At 36.8% G+C, this 22,841-nt stretch overlaps 1 protein-coding gene across 10 annotated transcripts in view; it reads left to right on the forward strand.

Annotated features, from left to right (window-relative positions):
- RhoGEF2 (Rho guanine nucleotide exchange factor 2) overlaps window positions 1-22,841 on the forward strand; it is a 453,695-nt gene that overhangs the window by 416,061 nt on the left and 14,793 nt on the right. For all 10 annotated transcript variants that reach the window (XM_069821024.1, XM_069821026.1, XM_069821030.1 and 7 more), the window contains one exon: window positions 22,692-22,835. In XM_069821024.1, coding sequence (XP_069677125.1) covers window positions 22,692-22,835 — 144 coding nt within the window. The remainder of the gene's footprint in view (window positions 1-22,691; window positions 22,836-22,841) is intronic.

Consider the following 22,841-nt stretch of genomic DNA (forward strand, 5'->3'; position numbering starts at 1 on the left):
TTTTTTAAGAAAACTCTAGAACTAAACTAAACTGGTAAAGCCTTTTCAAAGACAGGACCATCTTCTGAAATTTCTATGTATAGTATATTAAAACACGTTATTCTCAGTGCCTTGGAAGAACTGGCTGGGTGCATCCCTGCGATCGCCGTTAATTATACCAACTAATTCCCAATGCCTGCGATGCCCTGGCGGAAAGAAGAGGTTTAATTTCAAATATGGTACGGTCCATGTACTAGAGGCAAGAAGTCATCCATTGGCATGAAAGATGAACCTCCTACTAAATATGTGGCTTTTTAAAATTTATTAATTCTTTTATTTCAATTATAGAAGATAATGCTTTTATTTTGCGCCATAGGTATGCTTTTGTTGTAAAGTTATACTTCCCTTTTTAGTTTCCTTTGTCAGTGCCTAAAATGCAGGACTTCAATTTTAGAACGTACAATACCATATCTAACTCTAAGAAAACCACAGGTGTAAATGACACAAATCTGGGAGTTCTGGATTAGATCTCAAATACGCCACGCGTTAGCTGTCTTACAATTTTTCATCTTGATATGAACCCTGCTACTCCGTCATAAAAGTTTAAAGACATAGATTTAATTAGATTTGAAAAAGAAGCCGTGCTTACTGTAGCTTAGTTTGAAACACAAGTAATTTCACTGCTTACTGACGTAAATTAAATCATATTAAGATGTAGGAAACATAACAGACATTAATATTCACCTACTGAACTAAATCCTGAAAACCAAAATTAATTTGCGGCCTTAAAACTGACAAATGTTTATTGAATATTTTAGAGCATTAGATGTCCAATTGTCTCGTACGAGGTAACCCCTGGCGTAAGCAACCCACAGCGCATATTCTTTAAGGTTGTTTTTCCAATTTCATATATTTTTATGGACCTTAGCAGACAGAACATGCTTGACGTGCAATATCTCCTGGTTCTATAGGCGTTTGGAAACCCATGTTTTAGAGGGTTTTTAGGTACCGGTAAACTAAACATTATCATCAAATTAATACTATTATACTACATACCTAATGCTAAAAAATAGAATTAATTCCGTCACGATGCGGAGTCGTACTTTTGACGAAAAAATTAGAGAACTGAAGTTCTGGCTCCGAACTACTCTCTAGTCTTGGGATAACCGCCTAACTGAAGTAAATATAGGCTACCTACAGCAGTGGGCATTTCGAAGTTACTATAACTTGCACTTTATTGATTTTTAAACCACTATTCATCTTTGTTACAATGCAGAATGTTGGAAAGAATTGATTTGCCATTTATTAATGCGTATATAGATTAAAATTAATTTATTAAGACACAACCCTTTAAAATATTTTTTCTTGTGAACTCAGCTCTGGCCTTCCTGCACATTCGTAAATCCGCTTTTCTGAGACAAAATTCCAGCCGGCTTTTTTTTTTAAGGAGGAGGGAGGAAAGACCACTGTACCATGGCTACAGCATTGTGGCTCCCCACGTAGAGTTAATAAATTAGTGAAATTTAAAAATCCTTTTTAGGCGATTAATCAAAAACTGTACTTTTATGACTAGGCCTACATTGTTACTAAAACATAGTCATAAATAGGTTAATTTACACTACCTACCCTACAGACAAAATCGTTCTTTTTAAACAATTTCCTAGAATCTGTATAATCAAAATTTTAACACGAAATGTCAATATGTCCGTTTTTTTTTTTTTCTAAAAATGTTCACAAAAGAACAAATTGTTATAATTTTTTGTTCCTCATATTTCCAGGTGTCATATATGAAATAATAAGTTTCCTTCCATTGGGTATAATATGTAAGAAGAAACTTAAGGGTATCATTTTCGATTTCAATTTTTGCTTGGAGGGGGAAAGATTTTTAGGGAAGAACTTATAGAGTATATTGCATGGCGTATCTCCCTTCCCATTTCCTCTGAAGTGAACTGCGTGTATTTTCCATGTTGTAAACTGAGTAAACTTGGCTATAATAAATGTAAACCATGTCATAGCCTACATACTGAACATATTTTTTTAATTATTTTATTATTATTATTATTATTATCATCATCGTCATCATCATTTAACTATTTTTTATGATCTTAAGTTACAAATAGGGTCAATATCATGGTTCAATTTTGTATGGCCAAGTTTACCCCACTTTACGGTACATGTCCAGTTCCCTCACTAGGCCTAGTTTTAATGTCTTATCATACTTTCACGATATATAATTTACATGCCCTTGCTGTTACTATGACGTAGATGTGGGCAAATGAACACGCATTTTTAATTGATAAAGAAATGTTCATTTCAGAACAAAAGAAAATGTACTTTTATTTACAGTAGGTAACAGCTATCAATGTAGCAAAGGTTAGTAACGCCTTGGTTTCTGTTAAGCAAGGCATTAAGAGTTTATAAAAGTGAAATATTTTAATATTAAAAGTACAGTTTTCACATTTTTCTCTTTAGTAGTACTAGTAGACCTGCTCATTTTTTTAAGTCCTAAACTCTGAGGGGACTAACTCCCCAAGTGACGCCTCCGTTTCTTATCAGGTAATTATGATACCTAGAAGTAGGGTAATGTATATTAAACTATTTGTGGCCATGTTTTAGTTAGTAATTTATTCATTCATAAAAAGTACAGGTTTCTATTAAACGTCTAAAAAGTATTTGCAAATTTCACTCATTATGTGTGACGTACTTTAAATCGGGCAATTTATAAATGTAGTCGTATCTAACTTGGAATTACAAAGTGTGTTTCTGTGTTAAATCACATTCTTCTAATTCTAGTACAGACCCAGAAACAGAATTTGAGCCACTTGAATTTTGTTTCTGGGTCTGTACATAGCAGATAACTGATGTCATTTACTATCCGCGTCTCAAATCTGAATTCCTGGCAGGAGAATTATGAGTCGCATGGTTAGCCGGTAGCGATAAGGAAGTATTATGAAGTAATGATTAATCATACACTTACCTGCTATCTTACAGTAACGGGCTGCAATACAGTGTTGCCAAGTTGGTGACTTTGTCACCAGATTTGGTGTTTTTGGGGAGCCATTTGGTGCCAAATAAATGTCATTTAGCGACATGTCGAAATTCTGGTGATTTTAAAGTAAGTCTGGTAATAAATCTTGGGTATTGGACGCACAAAATTAATATTTGGTTTATTTTGATTTTTCATTTAATTAACTTCAAATCTTAATTTATTGGGAAAAGTTTGGCATCATTTAGCGTTTAAAAGTAATGTGTAACGTCCCCACGTGGGGATTCTCCTCCATGTCGTCACTTCATCAACCATAGACAAATAAATAGAATCAACTCAGAATAGGAGTTACGAGGTCATGAGCAGGAGGAAACTGAAATTATTATAGGAACGAAGAGATACAGAAGTCAGTGCATCGTTGTTCTGTTTCATTAGCAGTGCGCTTTGTTAATCAGGTGCCGTAACTTTTAGCTACACAACGGACTTTTTAAACCTTTTCGGTACTTCGTAAAGACGTTCAGTGTTACGTGTGTAAAAATCCGTAGGCACTTGCTTTAGCATTTCTAACTCTTCGAAACTTAAATCCCGACGTTGAACGCGTGTTCAGTGTAGTGAATTTGACCAAATCTAATTTACGAAATAGAATTAAAATTGAAACACTTCATGCCGTTATGTATATTAAATTCGGCTTGAAAAGAATCAACAAATGCTGCCATAACTACAGTTTACCAGAAGATGTAGTTAAACAAATTGGTACCCTTCAGACATGCTGTATACGCCCGCATCGACAACTTCTCGAGAGGAGGATTCGCCTTTGAAGAGGAAAAAGAGGACATGTTGTAAGCCTCAATATAGGATTATAATTGATGAATTTCTTTTTTATTTTAGTAGGTTATTTTACGACGCTTTATCAACATCTTAGGTTATTTAGCGTCTGAATGAGATGAATGTGATAATACCAGTGAAATGAGTCCGGGGTCCAGCACCGAAAGTTACCCAGCATTTGCCCATATTGGTTGAGGGAAAATCCCGGAAAAAATCTCAACCAAGTAATTTGCCCCGACCGGGAATCGAACCCGAGCCATCTGGTTTCGCGGCCAGACGTGCTAACCGTTACTCCACAGGTGTGGACTGATTGATGATTAATGGGATGTATCTTTTATTTATGTATTAACACAAATGCTCCCATATAAGTAAAATTAATGAAATGTATATTTTGGTGATTTTTACTATTATTGGTTACGATTTCTTTACTATTATTTGGTGACATTTGATTTGACGAGTTGGCAACACTGAGTACAGGTGCAGTGAGTCAGCGTGTTTATTTTCGAATAATAGTTCACGAATATAATCTGTAAATGGGAATAGCAGGAAACTTGAATTGCTTTGAAATATCTAATCCGTATAATGAGGAAAGCATGTATTTTCATGGTAAAGATTCTTTTTGATTAAGACTTAAGTGGCCCTAGACAATCTTATTTTATTGCACAATAATTTAGTTTGCTTCAAAATGTTGTACTACTTCCGTTTCCCTCTATTATTCCACCAATACTCCACTTCCTACTCATTTCTTTTATTGTCTGCAATAGTTAGAAATAGGCCGGGGTGAAGTCGGGGGGGGGGGGGTAATACGGGTTTCCGATGCCTATATAGAAACGACTTGGGGCTCCGGGCCCCTGGGACTTATAAGACTACTCGTGGTCTTTGTGGACGGGACCTGGGTCTATCAGGGGCTGAGGCAAGATAGTCCACCTGTGATCGTCGAATTATCAGGAAGAACTTGGGGCACCGGGCCCCTGGGCTTATCAGACTACTCGCCCTCGAAACGGGACTGGTTCTTATCAGAGGCTGAAGCAGGATGGATCACCTGTCATACTTGGACATTCATCGCATATATAAGGCACACAATGGATCAAAGCTTGCCAAAGTGTGCGGATCCGTCCGGGGTCCAGCCCTCATAAAGCTAGCCTGGCATGTTACATTCGAAGTCTATTGTTGCAGAGTTCAAGCGACTTAACTATGTATGTATGTATATTTACACTGCAAGTGGACAAACACCCGGTGGCAGTGGTACACAATAAAATTACAATACAATTAATACACAATAATTACAATTAATAATAATACATAAAATAACCTAATTAATAAGTGAACCTAATTTTACATTACAGCCTACATATGTATAGGCCCTACGTAAGTTTCACATAATCTATTATAACCTATCAACTGTTACAAGGTAACTACGTATTTCATGTAACATGTTAGGTCAATGTTAAAAAATCACCGGTACAAAAGGACTTGTTCGCCCCGCTGCCCCGTGGAATCGACGTCTTTGCTTTGTAGGTATCAAATAGCCTACTGTATTAAGAAAATTCGTGCTATAGATTAGGAAAAGAACTGTAGCCTACACAAAACATAATTGGCACTCCAAAAACTACTTTTGCGTTTGAAGGATGTTGCTAATATGTATTTCCGTAAAATTTTGGAAACATATTTTTGCAGCTTCACAGTTCCTTCTCTTCATATTTTTCTCACTGAAGAAATTACTGCTCTGTATTCCATGGCTACGATGCTCAACTTTAATGTTACGCTAAAGCTACTGTTGTGCTTTTGAATCCTGCCTAAAGAATAGTTGGTTGTGCGTTGTTAATATCATGGCTTGCTTAGACCTTAGAGCACAGATATTGTATGTCCACTTTCTCTCACGTTCGGGAAACCTTGAAAGAAGTGTTTCCTGTTGCATGCATCTTATAGAAATAATAGAGCAAAATATGATTTTATATTAGGCCTAATAATTAGGCACCATATAATACAATACAATATTGTGCAGAATGAATATTTAGCCTCATTCTATCAGTATACCACCATATCTGAATTTTGACCAGAAATGGACAATCAATATGATCCTGCTTTACCCCAGGTGGACGTTTTGGCATCGTGCTTACTCAAACATCACGTGAGTCCTACCTTATATCCGTCTAATATCATTATCCTTTACCTAACCAGTTAGGTACACAAAATGAAATCGCCAGACTTTCAAAGATCTTCAAAATGTGTTCTTTTCTCCTGGCCGGTAATTCAGAACTTTTAAAGGGATTCTGTTGCCATTTATTCTTAATATATTAGGTTGTATCTAGTTTTGCTTGTAATTTCTGATATATTTTGTAATAAGTTTGATAATATTTTTAAGCAAAATAACAGCCATTTAACATATACATTCAATGTAGAATCAGTGACAACAGTGCCAACCATGATTCACTCTAAATCATCAATAAACATTACATTCCTCCTTCACTAGATAAAAATTACAATAATTTCAATAATGTCGTAATGAAGGCTTAACCTTCTACTAGAACGCCGCAACAAAACCTCATTACATCTACCTTGAAGCATTGCCTTATCACCGATAATACCCCTGTCCTCAGAATCAACGAGCCATCACTCTGTCCTCGCGCTGACTACCATTGCTATAGCCAACAACTTCCTCACCACGATTATTATTATTATTATTATTATTATTATTATTATCATCTCTAGTTAACACTTCATTTTGAACATACATTTGTCCAATTCTAATATTATTTGATATGCATGCATCTCCTATAAAATTTTGTACTCATTCACCAGCTTACGTAAATAGGCTACATTCTTTTCCCGAAGACCTTCATAATTATAGCTCTACCACACGATGCCTTATGTAAACCCTTGTAATCTCTCAAAAACTTCATCTAATTGAAAAATTATTTCCCGATTGTCATGATGAAACTTAACCTGCTTGTGTCTATAATTTTCTACAAACATTCTTGGTAAGAAATATAAATGAGTTCACGTCCCGACCAAAAATTAATTTAGACTATGTTTGAGCCGTTGCACAACGCTGTGTAGTTCTATACGAGAATAGTTATTTACTGAAGTGGAGATATCAGGTTTTCAATTCCTGGGTTCCAGTAACAGAAGGCTTGTCCTTAAAGTATCTTTAAATATCTTTACTCCATTTTCAGCAGTCCCATTAGTAGTGGAATAGTAATGTGTCGCCGTAGATGAGAAATTTCATTCATTTCACAAGAACTTTTAAATTCAAGAGATGTAAACTGCCTGTCATTATCATTAATTATAACTAGACTTCGTGGAATTGCCACGAGAATCGTAAGGTTTACTGCGCACGCGGTATAGACTGTATGAGAAGGGGGCGAGCAAAAGATGAAGTATGCCTCTGATGTAAACACTGAGCAGTATACTGCGGTTACAATAAAACCTGTATCCTGCATTCAAGAAATATAATGAATGATCATTGAAGTAAGAAATGTCTAAACATGTAAATACACAATTATTTATAGTGAGATGTATTAACTCTTAAATGTAAGATACATCATCCTTGAATATGTGCATTGCAGTGAAGAGTTACGTACATTTTGAGCTACTGCAAAGTGAACCTCCTCCGATGGTCACTTACACAGTTTTTATATTGGGAAAATGTACGTTCAACATCACACGATGTAATAGGTGCATATTTGAAGAACGGGAAGTCACTACTTTTTAGTACACCAAATTCAGACTTCTTGTCGTGACCTGACAGTACATCATTTATAATACGAAGTTGTGAATAGGCAGAATTTTTAGCAATAACGTTTCTCAACTTACATTTAACTTTTTCTGAAATTAGTGAAATGTTATTTTGGATAACGGTTTGTGATACTTTATCCACTATATTAAGGGCCTTCTGAGAGTTGTAGTTTAGACGATTCTAACAGGATGATGCTTTTGGACACGGATTTTAAAATTATTAGAATCAATGTACAGAATAGTATCTTCGAAAAAAATGTTATGTTTTATTTAACGACGCTCGCAACTGCAGCGTCGCCGGATGTGCCGGAATTTTATCCCGCAGGAGTTCTTTTACATGCCAGTAAATCTACTGACATGAGCCGATTCTGAAATATTATATTACGGCATGTTTGATTGAATTCTTGTCTGCACTGAACAAATGTTAAGCTTTGACTATTCCAACCACAGTAATGCAAAAACAAGTGCTTACATAGGTATACATTAGCTGTAGCTGCTCTATCTATTTGGACCGGTCACAACCAAAGAGTTTGTAATATATAACTAGAGGCACCAATGGCGCTAGTGTAGCGTACAAATTTGAACCGGTGTTCGACCGCCATTAAAGGGACGAGCAGTTCATGTTTATTTGAGGAGTATGAATAAATATAAGTGCATTTGAAGGGAAATAATAAAAAAGTGGTGAAATACTGAGCCGCAAATAATTGTTCTAACATAGCTTACTATCGCAGGATGCTCAGGAAAGCATTCATATCTTAATATTTGGAACAAATGTTCTAAATACAGTTCCTCCTTTCAATGTATTTACAGAATGTCGGACCATTTCTTGGATAAAGTTTTTCCAGAAACACATTAATCAGGTTCATACTGTTGATTTCAACAATGTATGTAAGGGTTAGTTGCCATCATATTACAGTGGATTATAGTAAAAAAGTGCATAAGAAAATCCTCGGACAGTATCTGTATAAAACTGTTTTGTTTCAGAATAAATAAAATCATGTAATTTCCGGTTGGTACTTCTAGTTTATTCGTGAAAATATAGTTGATGGCCACAAATTTATTACCACCACCACCACTACCACCAAAACTTGCCTTGCCATCACTACTACTAGGCCTACTAATACCTACTAATATTATTACTACGGCTACTAATGCCACTACTACTAGGCCTACTATTACCACTACCACCGCCACCACCACCACCACCACCACCAGGCCTACTAATACCACCAATTCTAGGCCTACTATTATCACTACTACGAGGCCTACTATTACAACTACTATTAGGCCTACTATTATCACCAATACTAGGCCTACTATTACCACCAATACTAGGCCTACTACTACTACAACTACTAGGCCTATTCTCTCCACTATTACTAGGCATACTAATACCACAAATACTAGGTCTACTAATACCACCAATAATAGGCCTACTAATACTACTATTACCAGGGCTACTAATACCACTACTACTAGGCCTACTCTTACCACTATTACTAGGCATACTAATACCACAAATACTAGGTCTACTAATACCACCAATACTAGGCCTACTAATACTACTATTACTGAGGCTACTAATACCACTACTACTAGGCCTACTCTTACCACTATTACTAGGCGTACTAATATCACAAATACTAGGCCTACTAATACTACCAATACTAGGCCTAAAAAACTACTATTACTTGGGCTACTAATACCACTACTACTAGGCCTACTCTTACCACTATTACTAGGCATACTAATACCACAAATACTAGGTCTACTAATACCACCAATACTAGACCTACTAATACTACTATTACTTGGGCTACTAATACCACTACTACTAGGCCTACTCTTACCACTATTACTAGGCATACTAATACCACAAATACTAGGTCTACTAATACCACCAATACTAGACCTACTAATACTACTATTACTTGGGCTACTAATACCACTACTACTAGGCCTACTCTTACCACTATTACTAGGCATACTAATACCACAAATACTAGGTCTACTAATACCACCAATAAAGGCCTACTAATACTACTATTACTAGGGCTACTAATACCACAAATAATAGGTCTACTAATACCACCAATAATAGGCCTACCAATACTACTATTACTAGGGCTACTAATACCACTACTACTACGCCTACAATTACCACTATTACTAGGCATACTAATACCACAAATACTAGGTCTACTAATATCACCAATAATAGGCCTACTAATGCTACTATTACTAGGGCTACTAATACCACTACTACTAGGCCTACTCTTACAACTATTACTAGGCATACTAATACTACTATTACTAGGGCTACTAATACCACTACCACTAGGCCTACAATTACCACTATTACTAGGCATACTAATACCACAAATACTAGGTCTACTAATACCACCAATAATAGGCCTACTAATACTACTATTACTTGGGCTACTAATACCACTACTACTAGGCCTACTCTTACCACTATTACTAGGCATACTAATACCACAAATACTAGGTCTACTAATACCACCAATAATAGGCCTACTAATACTACTATTACTAGGGCTACTAATATCACTACTACTAGGCCTACTCTTACCACTATTATTAGGCATACTAATACCACAAATACTAGGTCTACTAATACCACCAATAATAGGCCTACTCTTACCACTATTATTAGGCATACTAATACCACAAATACTAGGTCTACTAATACCACCAATACTAGACCTACTAATACTACTATTACTAGGGCTACTAATACCACTACTACTAGGCCTACTCTTACCACTATTACTAGGCATACTAATACCACAAATACTAGGTCTACTAATACCACCAATAATAGGCCTACTAATACTACTATTACTAGGGCTACTAATACCACTACTACTAGGCCTACTCTTACCACTATTATTAGGCATACTGATACCACAAATACTAGGTCTACTAATACCAATAATAATAGGCCTACTAATACTACTATTACTAGGGCTACTAATACCACTACTACTAGGCCTACTCTTACCACTATTATTAGGCATACTAATACCACAAATACTAGGTCTACTAATACCACCAATACTAGGCCTACTAATACTACTATTACTAGGGCTACTAATACCACTACTACTAGGCCTACTCTTACCACTATTATTAGGCATACTAATACCACAAATACTAGGTCTACTAATACCACCAATACTAGGCCTACTAATACTACTATTACTAGGGCTACTAATACCACTACTACTAGGCCTACTCTTACCACTATTACTAGGCATACTAATACCACAAATACTAGGTCTACTAATACCACCAATAATAGGCCTACTAATACTACTATTACTAGGGCTACTAATACCACTACTACTAGGCCTACTCTTACCACTATTATTAGGCATACTAATACCACAAATACTAGGTCTACTAATACCAATAATAATAGGCCTACTAATACTACTATTACTAGGGCTACTAATACCACTACTACTAGGCCTACTCTTACCACTATTACTAGGCGTACTAATATCACAAATACTAGGCCTACTAATACTACCAATACTAGGCCTACTAATACTACTATTACTTGGGCTACTAATACCACTACTACTAGGCCTACTCTTACCACTATTACTAGGCATACTAATACCACAAATACTAGGTCTACTAATACCACCAATACTAGACCTACTAATACTACTATTACTTGGGCTACTAATACCACTACTACTAGGCCTACTCTTACCACTATTACTAGGCATACTAATACCACAAATACTAGGTCTACTAATACCACCAATACTAGGCCTACTAATACTACTATTACTAGGGCTACTAATACCACTACTACTAGGCCTACTCTTACCACTATTACTAGGCATACTAATACCACAAATACTAGGTCTACTAATACCACCAATAATAGGCCTACTAATACTACTATTACTAGGGCTACTAATACCACTACTACTAGGCCTACTCTTACCACTATTATTAGGCATACTAATACCACAAATACTAGGTCTACTAATACCAATAATAATAGGCCTACTAATACTACTATTACTAGGGCTACTAATACCACTACTACTAGGCCTACTCTTACCACTATTACTAGGCATACTAATACCACAAATACTAGGTCTACTAATACCACCAATACTAGGCCTACTAATACTACTATTACTGAGGCTACTAATACCACTACTACTAGGCCTACTCTTACCACTATTACTAGGCGTACTAATATCACAAATACTAGGCCTACTAATACTACCAATACTAGGCCTACTAATACTACTATTATTTGGGCTACTAATACCACTACTACTAGGCCTACTCTTACCACTATTACTAGGCATACTAATACCACAAATACTAGGTCTACTAATACCACCAATACTAGACCTACTAATACTACTATTACTTGGGCTACTAATACCACTACTACTAGGCCTACTCTTACCACTATTACTAGGCATACTAATACCACAAATACTAGGTCTACTAATACCACCAATACTAGGCCTACTAATACTACTATTACTAGGGCTACTAATACCACTACTACTAGGCCTACTCTTACCACTATTACTAGGCATACTAATACCACAAATACTAGGTCTACTAATACCACCAATAATAGGCCTACTAATACTACTATTACTAGGGCTACTAATACCACTACTACTAGGCCTACTCTTACCACTATTATTAGGCATACTAATACCACAAATACTAGATCTACTAATACCAATAATAATAGGCCTACTAATACTACTATTACTAGGGCTACTAATACCACTACTACTAGGCCTACTCTTACCACTATTACTAGGCATACTAATACCACAAATACTAGGTCTACTAATACCACCAATACTAGGCCTACTAATACTACTATTACTGAGGCTACTAATACCACTACTACTAGGCCTACTCTTACCACTATTACTAGGCGTACTAATATCACAAATACTAGGCCTACTAATACTACCAATACTAGGCCTACTAATACTACTATTACTTGGGCTACTAATACCACTACTACTAGGCCTACTCTTACCACTATTACTAGGCATACTAATACCACAAATACTAGGTCTACTAATACCACCAATACTAGACCTACTAATACTACTATTACTTGGGCTACTAATACCACTACTACTAGGCCTACTCTTACCACTATTACTAGGCATACTAATACCACAAATACTAGGTCTACTAATACCACCAATACTAGGCCTACTAATACTACTATTACTTGGGCTACTAATACCACTACTACTAGGCCTACTCTTACCACTATTACTAGGCATACTAATACAACAAATACTAGGTCTACTAATACCACCAATACTAGGCCTACTAATACTACTATTACTATGGCTACTAATACCACTACTACTAGGCCTACTCTTACAACTATTACTAGGCATACTAATACTACTATTACTAGGGCTACTAATACCACTACCACTAGGCCTACAATTACCACTATTACTAGGCATACTAATACCACAAATACTAGGTCTACTAATACCACCAATAATAGGCCTACTAATACTACTATTACTTGGGCTACTAATACCACTACTACTAGGCCTACTCTTACCACTATTACTAGGCATACTAATACCACAAATACTAGGTCTACTAATACCACCAATAATAGGCCTACTAATACTACTATTACTAGGGCTACTAATACCACTACTACTAGGCCTACTCTTACCACTATTATTAGGCATACTAATACCACAAATACTAGGTCTACTAATACCAATAATAATAGGCCTACTAATACTACTATTACTAGGGCTACTAATACCACTACTACTAGGCCTACTCTTACCACTATTTCTAGGCATACTAATACCACAAATACTAGGTCTACTAATACCACCAATACTAGGCCTACTAATACTACTATTACTTGGGCTACTAATACCACTAGTAGGCCTACTATTACCACTACCATCACCGCCACCACCACCGCCACCACCAGGCCTATTAATATCACCAATTCTAGGCCTACTATTGCCACTACTACTAGGCCTACTATTACAACTACTATTAGGCCTACTATTATCGCCAATACTAGGCATACTATTACCACCAATACTAGGCCTACTACTACAACAACTACTAGGCCTACTCTTACCACTATTATTAGGCATATTAATACCACAAATACTAGGTCTACTAATATCAACACTAGGCCTACTAATATCACCAATACTAGGCCTACTAATACCACCAATACTTGGCCTACTCTTATCACTACTAATAGATCTACTAATATCACCAATACTAGACCTACTAATACCACCAAAACTAGACCTACTACTACTAGGCCTAATCTTACCACTAATAGGCCTACTAATATCACCAATACTAGGCCTACTATTACCACTACTACTAGGCCTACTATTACCACTTCTACTAGGCCTGTTATTACCACTACTACTAGGCCCCTATTATATCACTACTACCAGGCCTATTAATACTACTGCATTAAAAAGCCTGTACTGACAGCTATACAATTAATAAATTGTTTTATGAAAAAAAATTATTCTTGTTATGTTTTAAATCAGGTTTCCAGAATTTTGATGATCTCATATTTCACCACTGAACATTTTCTAAGCACCATATATCTTCCTCTTCCTTTGCATGAAAGGACTAAAATATAGATTATTTTAAATATTACAGTAGATAGCTATTATTATGGCCCTAAAATTACTGGTAATACTGAAAATTCATGTTGGTATTGCCATTATTGAATATTTCACTTACTTATCCCGAGTATATATGGGTGATGGAATTTTTTTTATATAATATCGCCAAAGATGAATCATATAATACTTCAATAAATACAGCGCTCCTCTCCCATTCATATTTATTTCATCACGACCCATCCTTGGTAAAAGATGTTTAAAACAGTGCCTATCAACAGACTAAATCAATGTATTGTGGTACTGTTTTCGAATTTCGCGCCGCAAACACTCCCTTTAATGGCGGATGCTAGCCGATTCAATTCGTGACATTTTCCTTGTCTGCCACTCACGGGTATGTGTCTCTAGTAAGTATTACAAACTCTTTGGTCACAACTCTTAACATCAACTGCTTATACTACGAGACCGGGCGGTCGCTCCTCTATACTATCGGACATCGGCAACTTGATAGCATGCTGCGTGTGGCAATTCAACGAAGTCTGATTATAACATTGGGAAGTCTAAAACACGTAAAACAAACCCTAAGAACATTAAGTGTTTAACTATATTAGATATGCTATAAGACTTCTGGCCATTTAGAAAAGGCATCAATTATCATTACGTACTTCCACTAATAGATCATAGAAAATCAATATGCATCCGATTAAACATATGCGGAGCGTGTTCAAATTTTACTAACATGGACTTCTCAGGATTGCTAGCAGTGGACATACAGGAATTACAATTCCTAACAAATTGCTCTATGTCAACATAAAGTCCTAGCTACCAAAAATACTGTCTTGGAACCATCCTCATTTTAACAATTCCATTGTGTACCCCAAGAGTTCTAAAAGTTGCGCTTGAAACCTGACGGGTACTATAATCCTGTATCCCCACATCAAAACACCACACTCTGGGCTAATCTCGCAAGCCGGCCTAAAATAAGGCTTCAGAATATCATGAACAACCGAAGCCAATCATTCCTACAATAAAAGCAACCGAACTTAACAGTTTATCTCTAAGTGTCAGCAATGTGTAGCAATCAATGGGAGACATTTTGAGCATAAAATATGAGCTGGGTAAGTACAAATAACTGTACATTGCTTGCCTGCCAGGCGAACAGCGGGTGCATACGTAGAGGGAGACAGTCGCTCTGCGGCCGCGACCGGGAAATTCAAACTCTCCGGGACAGTTAAAAGATATTCCCTGTATTACAATTAAGAATCACTGGAACTTTTGTGTGATATCTGCAGTACCGTTAGTCTGAACTGAGAGAAAGTCACAACTGGTTATTTCAAGTTTAATATTTAGTATAATTATTAATGTAATCAGCTGGAGAAAAGTTCGGGACAGAAGAGGATATCAGATGATAGACGACTGAGCCCTGTATGCCGCTCAGTCAGCGAGGTCGGCTCACATCCATCTACGCCATCTTTTTCAACTGACATTCCTTTCTTACAACGTAGCAGCATAGGTACAGCTGCAAAAAAAAAAGTGATCGCACTCGTGAACAGCGAATATATTGTAAGTCGTCGACCTGGTTGGCAAGTTGGTATAGCGCTGGCCTTCTATGCCCAAGGTTGCGGGTTCGATCCCGGGCCAGGTCGATGGCATTTAAGTGTGCTTAAATGCGACAGGCTCATGTCAGTAAATTTACTGGCATGTAAAAGAACTCCTGCGGGACAAAATTCCGGCACATCCGGCGACGCTGATATAACCTCTGCAGTTGCGAGCGTCGTTAAATAAAACATAACATTAACATTATTGTAAGTCCACTTCGGATCACGGTAATGTTACACGATGCATGCGCTTGTGGATTCGCATTTGAAGCAGTTTCAGAACTACTGTGTTTAAGCAGGAGTCATTCGATATCTGCGTTTCGTAGAGCAGCGGCAGAGCGCTCAAAGGTAGTTCGAGCCTTGTTCAAGTTGTCATTTTATTTTGTAATCATTAGTTAGTTAGCGATATAAATAATATTCAAAGATCTCAGAGGGATGACATTGTGATAACAGTGTTAAAAAATCCTGTCAAATCCTGATTAATCACATGGTGCCACATTAATAACAATTGTAATTTTTCATGCCCTTTTCTTTGTTTTTTTTTTCTTTCATTTCATTACCTATGTTGTTTACATATGCATATATATATTTTTTGAGGATATACTGAGCCCGTAAGGACTACTCTCAATGGGGAGCAGTTTGTAAATAAATAAATAAGTTATCATTTATATTCTGTTATCATTCTTTGGCGATATAAATAATATTAATTTAATGTTAGGTTTGGAACAATACAGCTGTTTAATACTAGTGTTAGTTTTTCATTCTTATATTTTTATATTATACTATCCTGTAACACAGTAACATGAAAAGGAGTGACGAGGATTTGAACCTGAGACGTTGACATCTAAATTCCAACGTTCTTCCGACTGAGCTACGGGGGTACAAGTAAAGAAACATATGCGGAAAAATTGCCGAATCCCCCTCCAAGACGTCCTGATGATTTATGGAAGCTCGTCCAGGATGCCTGGGTTTCCGTGGTTGGGAACAGTCGCTATTTGAAAAGACTAGTCGATTCCGTGCCCACTTGACTTCAAGATGTGATCGAGATGGGAGGAAGTTGAACCAAATATTGAATCGTGGCTTTTTTTTAAGGCAGACGCCAGTAAGTTTGTTTTGTTCATGCCACGAAAGATATTTTTGTTCAGAATAAAATATTTCTTTCAATTTGCAGCCATAGTGTCATAGTAAATAATGATAATCACGGTATAATACATTCATGAAACAGTCATAAAAGAGACAGGAGCAATTATATTTTTCTCTCTCTTAAAAACAAAAACACACAAAAGCATTAGGTTGTGTTCGAACGAACGACCTCATGAATACCAGTCCGGAATGCTACCACTACGCTACAATATTGACATGCAGAACACTTCAATTAGGCTTAACTGTATATATCGGGCCACGTGGTCCAACAACATGTAACATCGCCTGTCTCCGAATTGTAACTAAGATACCCGAAGAGAACTTAGCTTCTAGAGGGCGATCACTTCTTCTTTTGACAGCTGATAGGTAAGCGAGAATAGGAGAACAGAATCTCCTTGGATAGCTAAATTTTAAGATACATTCACTCGGAAATTCGACAGCAAGGGAGATATCCTACTCGGAAGGGAGAAGCAAGTTGGTCCCTTCGATTATTCCGAATTGGGAACATAAGTATGGGGTATTGGCTTGAGATTCGTCTAGTGGTAATGTATAGACATTTGTACTATAATTTGATAGGAACACTCCTCCTCCTCGTTTACCTATTGAATATATAAGTATTGTAATACTGTACAAGTCAATAGTAAATTTTGTATCGTATGTGGCATAGTTAAATGTACCCTCAGAAAAGTTTTGTGCAGATTGGCCGTTATCACGTTTTATTTATTCAGTTTTCTCAATTATAGTTTGTCTAATTATTAGTATGATATTATTGTCTATTATATTTATAATGATTGTATTTTATATTTAATTATATTTTATTATATACTAAATCATATCCAGCCTTTGATTATTTCTGCTAGCTTTCACTGCGCCATGTTAGTCAAATTCCTATTCACCTTCAACATCTGACTCGGTATACGTACACAATATGCTGCGATGTTTCACGACATTAAGGTATATGATCATAGGCTGAGGCTAAGAGGAAGGCAGAAAATAGGAAAGATTGTTCTAATGGGAAAACAAAGTTATATTCAAATTTTTTGTTTTGTGGACAAAGTCTCTTTTGAAAGTTTGCTTCTCAATTGGATTTCATGCATCGTCTCTTTTTCATTGTAGTTTTAAAGTAATTATGTTTACAATGTAGCTTTAAAATTTAAAATCTTTTCATACAGTTTCAAAATTATGATAAATAAATTATTATTTAAAACAGATGAACTAGTGTACTTAAAGTAACACGGAGGTCCTAATTTTTTCTACTGCGCTCATAATGAATTCAACTCAGTGTCTTTCTTTTAGCGATTTGGAAATAACAACCCTAATAATAACAGTGGTAAGGGAGACCAAAGTACTCGCAAAAAGTTCCGTTTTTGCAAGATATGTCACTTCATTGGTCGAACTTCTGGCAGCCTTGTGCCAAATAAATCATTATTATTATTATTATTATTATTATTATTATTATTATTATTATTATTATTATTATTATTAAGTTCCTCGAAGACTAACTTTATATCCAGCTGGGCAATGTGTAATTTGCGCGAAAGTCTGTAGAATCAGTTTTATCCGGATATTCCTGTTTCACTTGTCATCATTTTATAGTTTCTTTGTAGCCCATTGTTATCTGTACCACTGGTGCATTAAGCAAGAGAAAACTTACAGAATATTTGTTGGCGTAGGCTTCCGCGTCGGTGTGGCAAAATAAGTTGTTCTTGTTGTCTGTCCTTGGGTCAATGGTCGAGGAAACTGTAGGTTAACTATCTAATCTGCGAGTGCCTCTTGTTTCATGGATGATGGTACAGTGGTGAACTGACAGGGGAAACAGGAGTATCTCGACGACAATTGCCTCAACATCCTTTCTAGAAACGGCACTCACTCGGTGCTGCGTGGCGTCTTCCTTATACGATCGCAGCTATTTTAAACCGCGTAGAGCAATTTATTTTCAGCTTCCGCCATGCTACAGGTGTTGTCCGCGAATTGTTACACATCCAGTGAAGTTACGTGCATATAATATGGAAGCAGCTTGAATCGTGTCATGGATTATGAAAATAGCATGCTATGTTGCCATAATTTCATTATAAGAGTACAAAATCCTGAAGGTGATTTGTATGTGATTTGCACACGTTTTGACATTCAGTCTGCTGTCGGTAACACACGTGTGCTTAATGGAACTTGGTTCCTCTTTGAGGCGGTTGAACTGTGTCGCCATCGCATTAGAAACTTTTAAGGAATTATAGACCATTGGGAAGTAGAGTTTTATGTGATAGAAGTTTGCGTCGCTTGCTATCAGAATTTTGAAGCAAACTGAATCACACATTCTGCTCATAAATCGGTTTATATCTAGGTATTTATTATTGAAGCACAGTTTAAACAATTTTCTTACTTGATATTGCACAAATTTTGAGTCAGTATCGTCTTGTGAAACATTATTCACTTGTTTGTGCGTGCGTAGGCTCTAATCTGTAGCCTACTGTCCTTGCTTTGACACAAACGATAGAGGTAAAATTAATGAAGATATTCACCAACAGACATTCTTCTTTATTCTGCCATTGTTAATATTTCAGTTTTTGCCATATGCTTCGATTTGTTTACGGCGTTCTTTGCTAGACGAACATTGCCGGCGATCGTGGTCCATTTTGTTTGTATTTATTTTGTTCAATTATCAGAATTGGCTTCAAAAGAAAAATAATTTTGGCATTAGAATTAAGTTTTTGAATATTCCACCTTGGCCTGGAACTTGACATTTATAGGGTTCCATCATAAGATGTAAGGTGTTTCGAATCGTTAGAAATGTCAAGTTCCAGGACACGGTGGAAAACCAGAAACCTAATTTTGATCACAGTCGCCGTGAAAGCCTTAGCATCGTTTTTATTTGTAATTATTAAAAGAAATTCATTGAAATAGCTATTAATGTTTACAGTATTTAGGGACAATAAATATTATTAAGATATTTTGTAATGCATCGTATTGTAAATATTACAGTAAAATACAGGCTTAAAAAATCTCATTTACCATCTTATTTACTTATGCAGCAACTTGTTACGACATAAATTATTTTCAGAGGCTGCGGAGAGTGTTTATTGTAGTAATCGGAACTCGTTTCGTGAAGGGAACTTCGATCCGATGCGCAATTTAGTCATAATCAGTATTTCCTTTCGAAAAAGAAAATCCCTGTCTTATTGAGATTGCAATTCACAAAAATCTGCTAATTCCGAAGTGCTTGAAGATGACCATCTCTATGGCCTTATTCGAATTTGATTGTTATTTGATCTACTGTATATACAACGCAGATCGTCAGGAATTGCTTCATAATCGGTTAATAGCGATGATCTGCGCTTGCGTTCATCGTTAGTGGCAATTAAATAGAAATGTGACGACGATAGCCGGCGATGTGCGTCCAGTGAACAGCACTGTAAACAAACTGGAGCTTTAGACAAACATTTTACTCTGCTTCCATGACGTAAGTCAGAGAGACACCGTACCTCCAACTGGAATAATACAGTGGTTCTAGTTAGGTACGAATTATGTTAGTCGTGAACATTCGAATCATTCTGTGTTTATGGGTGCCTACTACTACAAAGACCAAATTACGTTCTTTTCAGAAATTTTAGTAAGTTTAACCTGCAGAAACGTCGGTTCGTGAAGTAGAATATTAGGGCAAGGAAGTGGCCAGCAGATATGTCTGAGGCTCTTTCCTTCTTAGGAAAGAATATTCTATATATCGTAAAATTATTACGACACAGATCCCACTACTTCACTTACGAAACCATGCTAAGGATTTTGATTCTTAAAATGTCGACCGAATTCAAATCCATGAACCTCGGATCCAGTAGAAACTGCTAGACTTCGGAGTAAATCATTTGAGTAGGCTATTTTTATTTTGTAGAAAGTTCTTCATACTCATGTCACGTGACGTAATTGGGTTTTAAATTTCGTTAACAACGACACTGAAGGTAATTGAGTATTGCTCTCCTAACGTCTTTATCCTAGGAATGGAATCCAGGTACTCATTTGATAGGATGAGTGAGCAAGAGCAATTTTTAAAAGTTACAAATAAAAATATCTGAATTTCGATATATAAGTCAGCCGTTTACAACTTAATCAAGGTGATGGGTGATGTACCAAGTTTGATGAGAATTGGTTGACGCATGCGGCTTGCAATGCGTGGGCGGGTCGACGCACTCGAATCGGCGCGGCGCGAGGCCAGTGAGTGGAGCGCGGTAGTGACTGCAGTCGTGACAGTCGCAACGCACCGTTTTATCTCCGAAATTAAACTTAATGATGTCTTTTTTCCATGTCCTATTTCGCCAATATACGAAGTATATGAGAAGTAATACGATACTATGCGAAACAGTTTTGATATTTTGTCAAAAGCGCCGAGTGTTCCGCGTGGCTGTTTAGTTTTCCGCTTTATAGTTTTGTTGGACGGAATCGCAAATAGTTGCAAACATGTCGATTTTTTGTAGTTATTTTGATCTCGATTTATTTGCTTCCTTTTTACGTAAGTAGGTCGTGCGTTCCAAAATTTCCGTATGCTCCATAACGATATGCACACAGTCTGAGGGCATGGCGTCGACGTCGCCCCCGTCACCGTCCAGCAATCCCATCAGGAGCGTCTTCAATGGAGTCCAGACGCAAGCCTCCAGGTACGCGTGTTGAAGTGGAGCTGGCTCCAGCGGCCCTGTGCTATTCATAGCTCGCAAAAGGCTCCGCGCTATTTCTGCTCGCAGCTCAGGAAGGTTAAACATCTTCTAACATTAAAGGGTGCTTTTCAGGTATTACTAATATACTGTATTTTTCTGACGAGTGGATAGCTACTAGATATAATGTAGATGTTGTGACATACTGTTAAAAAGTAATCGTGACTTGTCACCCACGAAAGTCGTATGTTTTATTTCTTTGAACTATTTCCATTGCTTTAAAAATATATGAGAGCAAAAAAATACTGTGAAGGTTAAATCTACCTCCATCGCGAGACAAGAGCCGTTAGAGCCGACACTGTTTATTCCGCGTAGTCTGCCTTATCTTTAGACACATGTATGAAAATGGAAATGGCCCAAAGAAAGCCCATTCCGAATGAGAAGAGACAGAATGGTGACAGAGAGAATTGAGTTCTCTTTGTCCACCACAAATTGAACCTCATCTTTGGCCCTTCAAACTCTGATGCTGCACACCAGTAGAGTTGACGGGAAAATCTGGAGCAGCTCCAATAATAATGAAACCCACATAGAGACGTGGCAGATGCCATTTGCATTGGAGGTGAAGCTTGAACCACATCTCTGTAGATGTAATGTGTTAAATATAAAAGCCTTTTTGTAAAAGACAAGTATTGAGTAGTGTTCTCAATTCAGTTTAATTACTATAGATTATTTTCGTAGCAAGTGATCTCGAATGCAACATCGCGCGCTGGTCACTTTTAAAGACGCTATACCAAGACACATACTCTATATATATATATATGTATACATACATGCATGCATGCATACATACATACATACATACATACACATACATACTTACACGAAGTCTAAATGAAATCTTACTGGCTGACCATTAATATTGTGCTATTGATTGGGAATTTTGTTTCCGATTTTTCATGTTACATTAGGAAGGCAATTCAGTGTAAAACTGTTGCTGTCACAGTATATAAATCTTTGCCTATATATGTCGATAACAATAATTGTTTTAGTGAATCTAGCAGAAACTTTCTTAAGCACACAACCAAGAAACTTTGTAACTTTCCCGTTGCAGGTGGTTCCGGCACATCTCTGAGGCTGCTGAGGCGTATAAGGCGCGTGATGGCAAAAACAGACGCTCCGATTCGTCTGGTCCCTCGATGCCTCTGTCCACACCGGATAGCGAGGCCCCCGACAGTTCACAGGAGAAAACCAAAGAGTGAGT

This window comes from Periplaneta americana, chromosome 3 (genome assembly GCF_040183065.1).
Source record: "Periplaneta americana isolate PAMFEO1 chromosome 3, P.americana_PAMFEO1_priV1, whole genome shotgun sequence".
Classification (NCBI taxonomy): Eukaryota; Metazoa; Arthropoda; class Insecta; order Blattodea; family Blattidae; genus Periplaneta; species Periplaneta americana.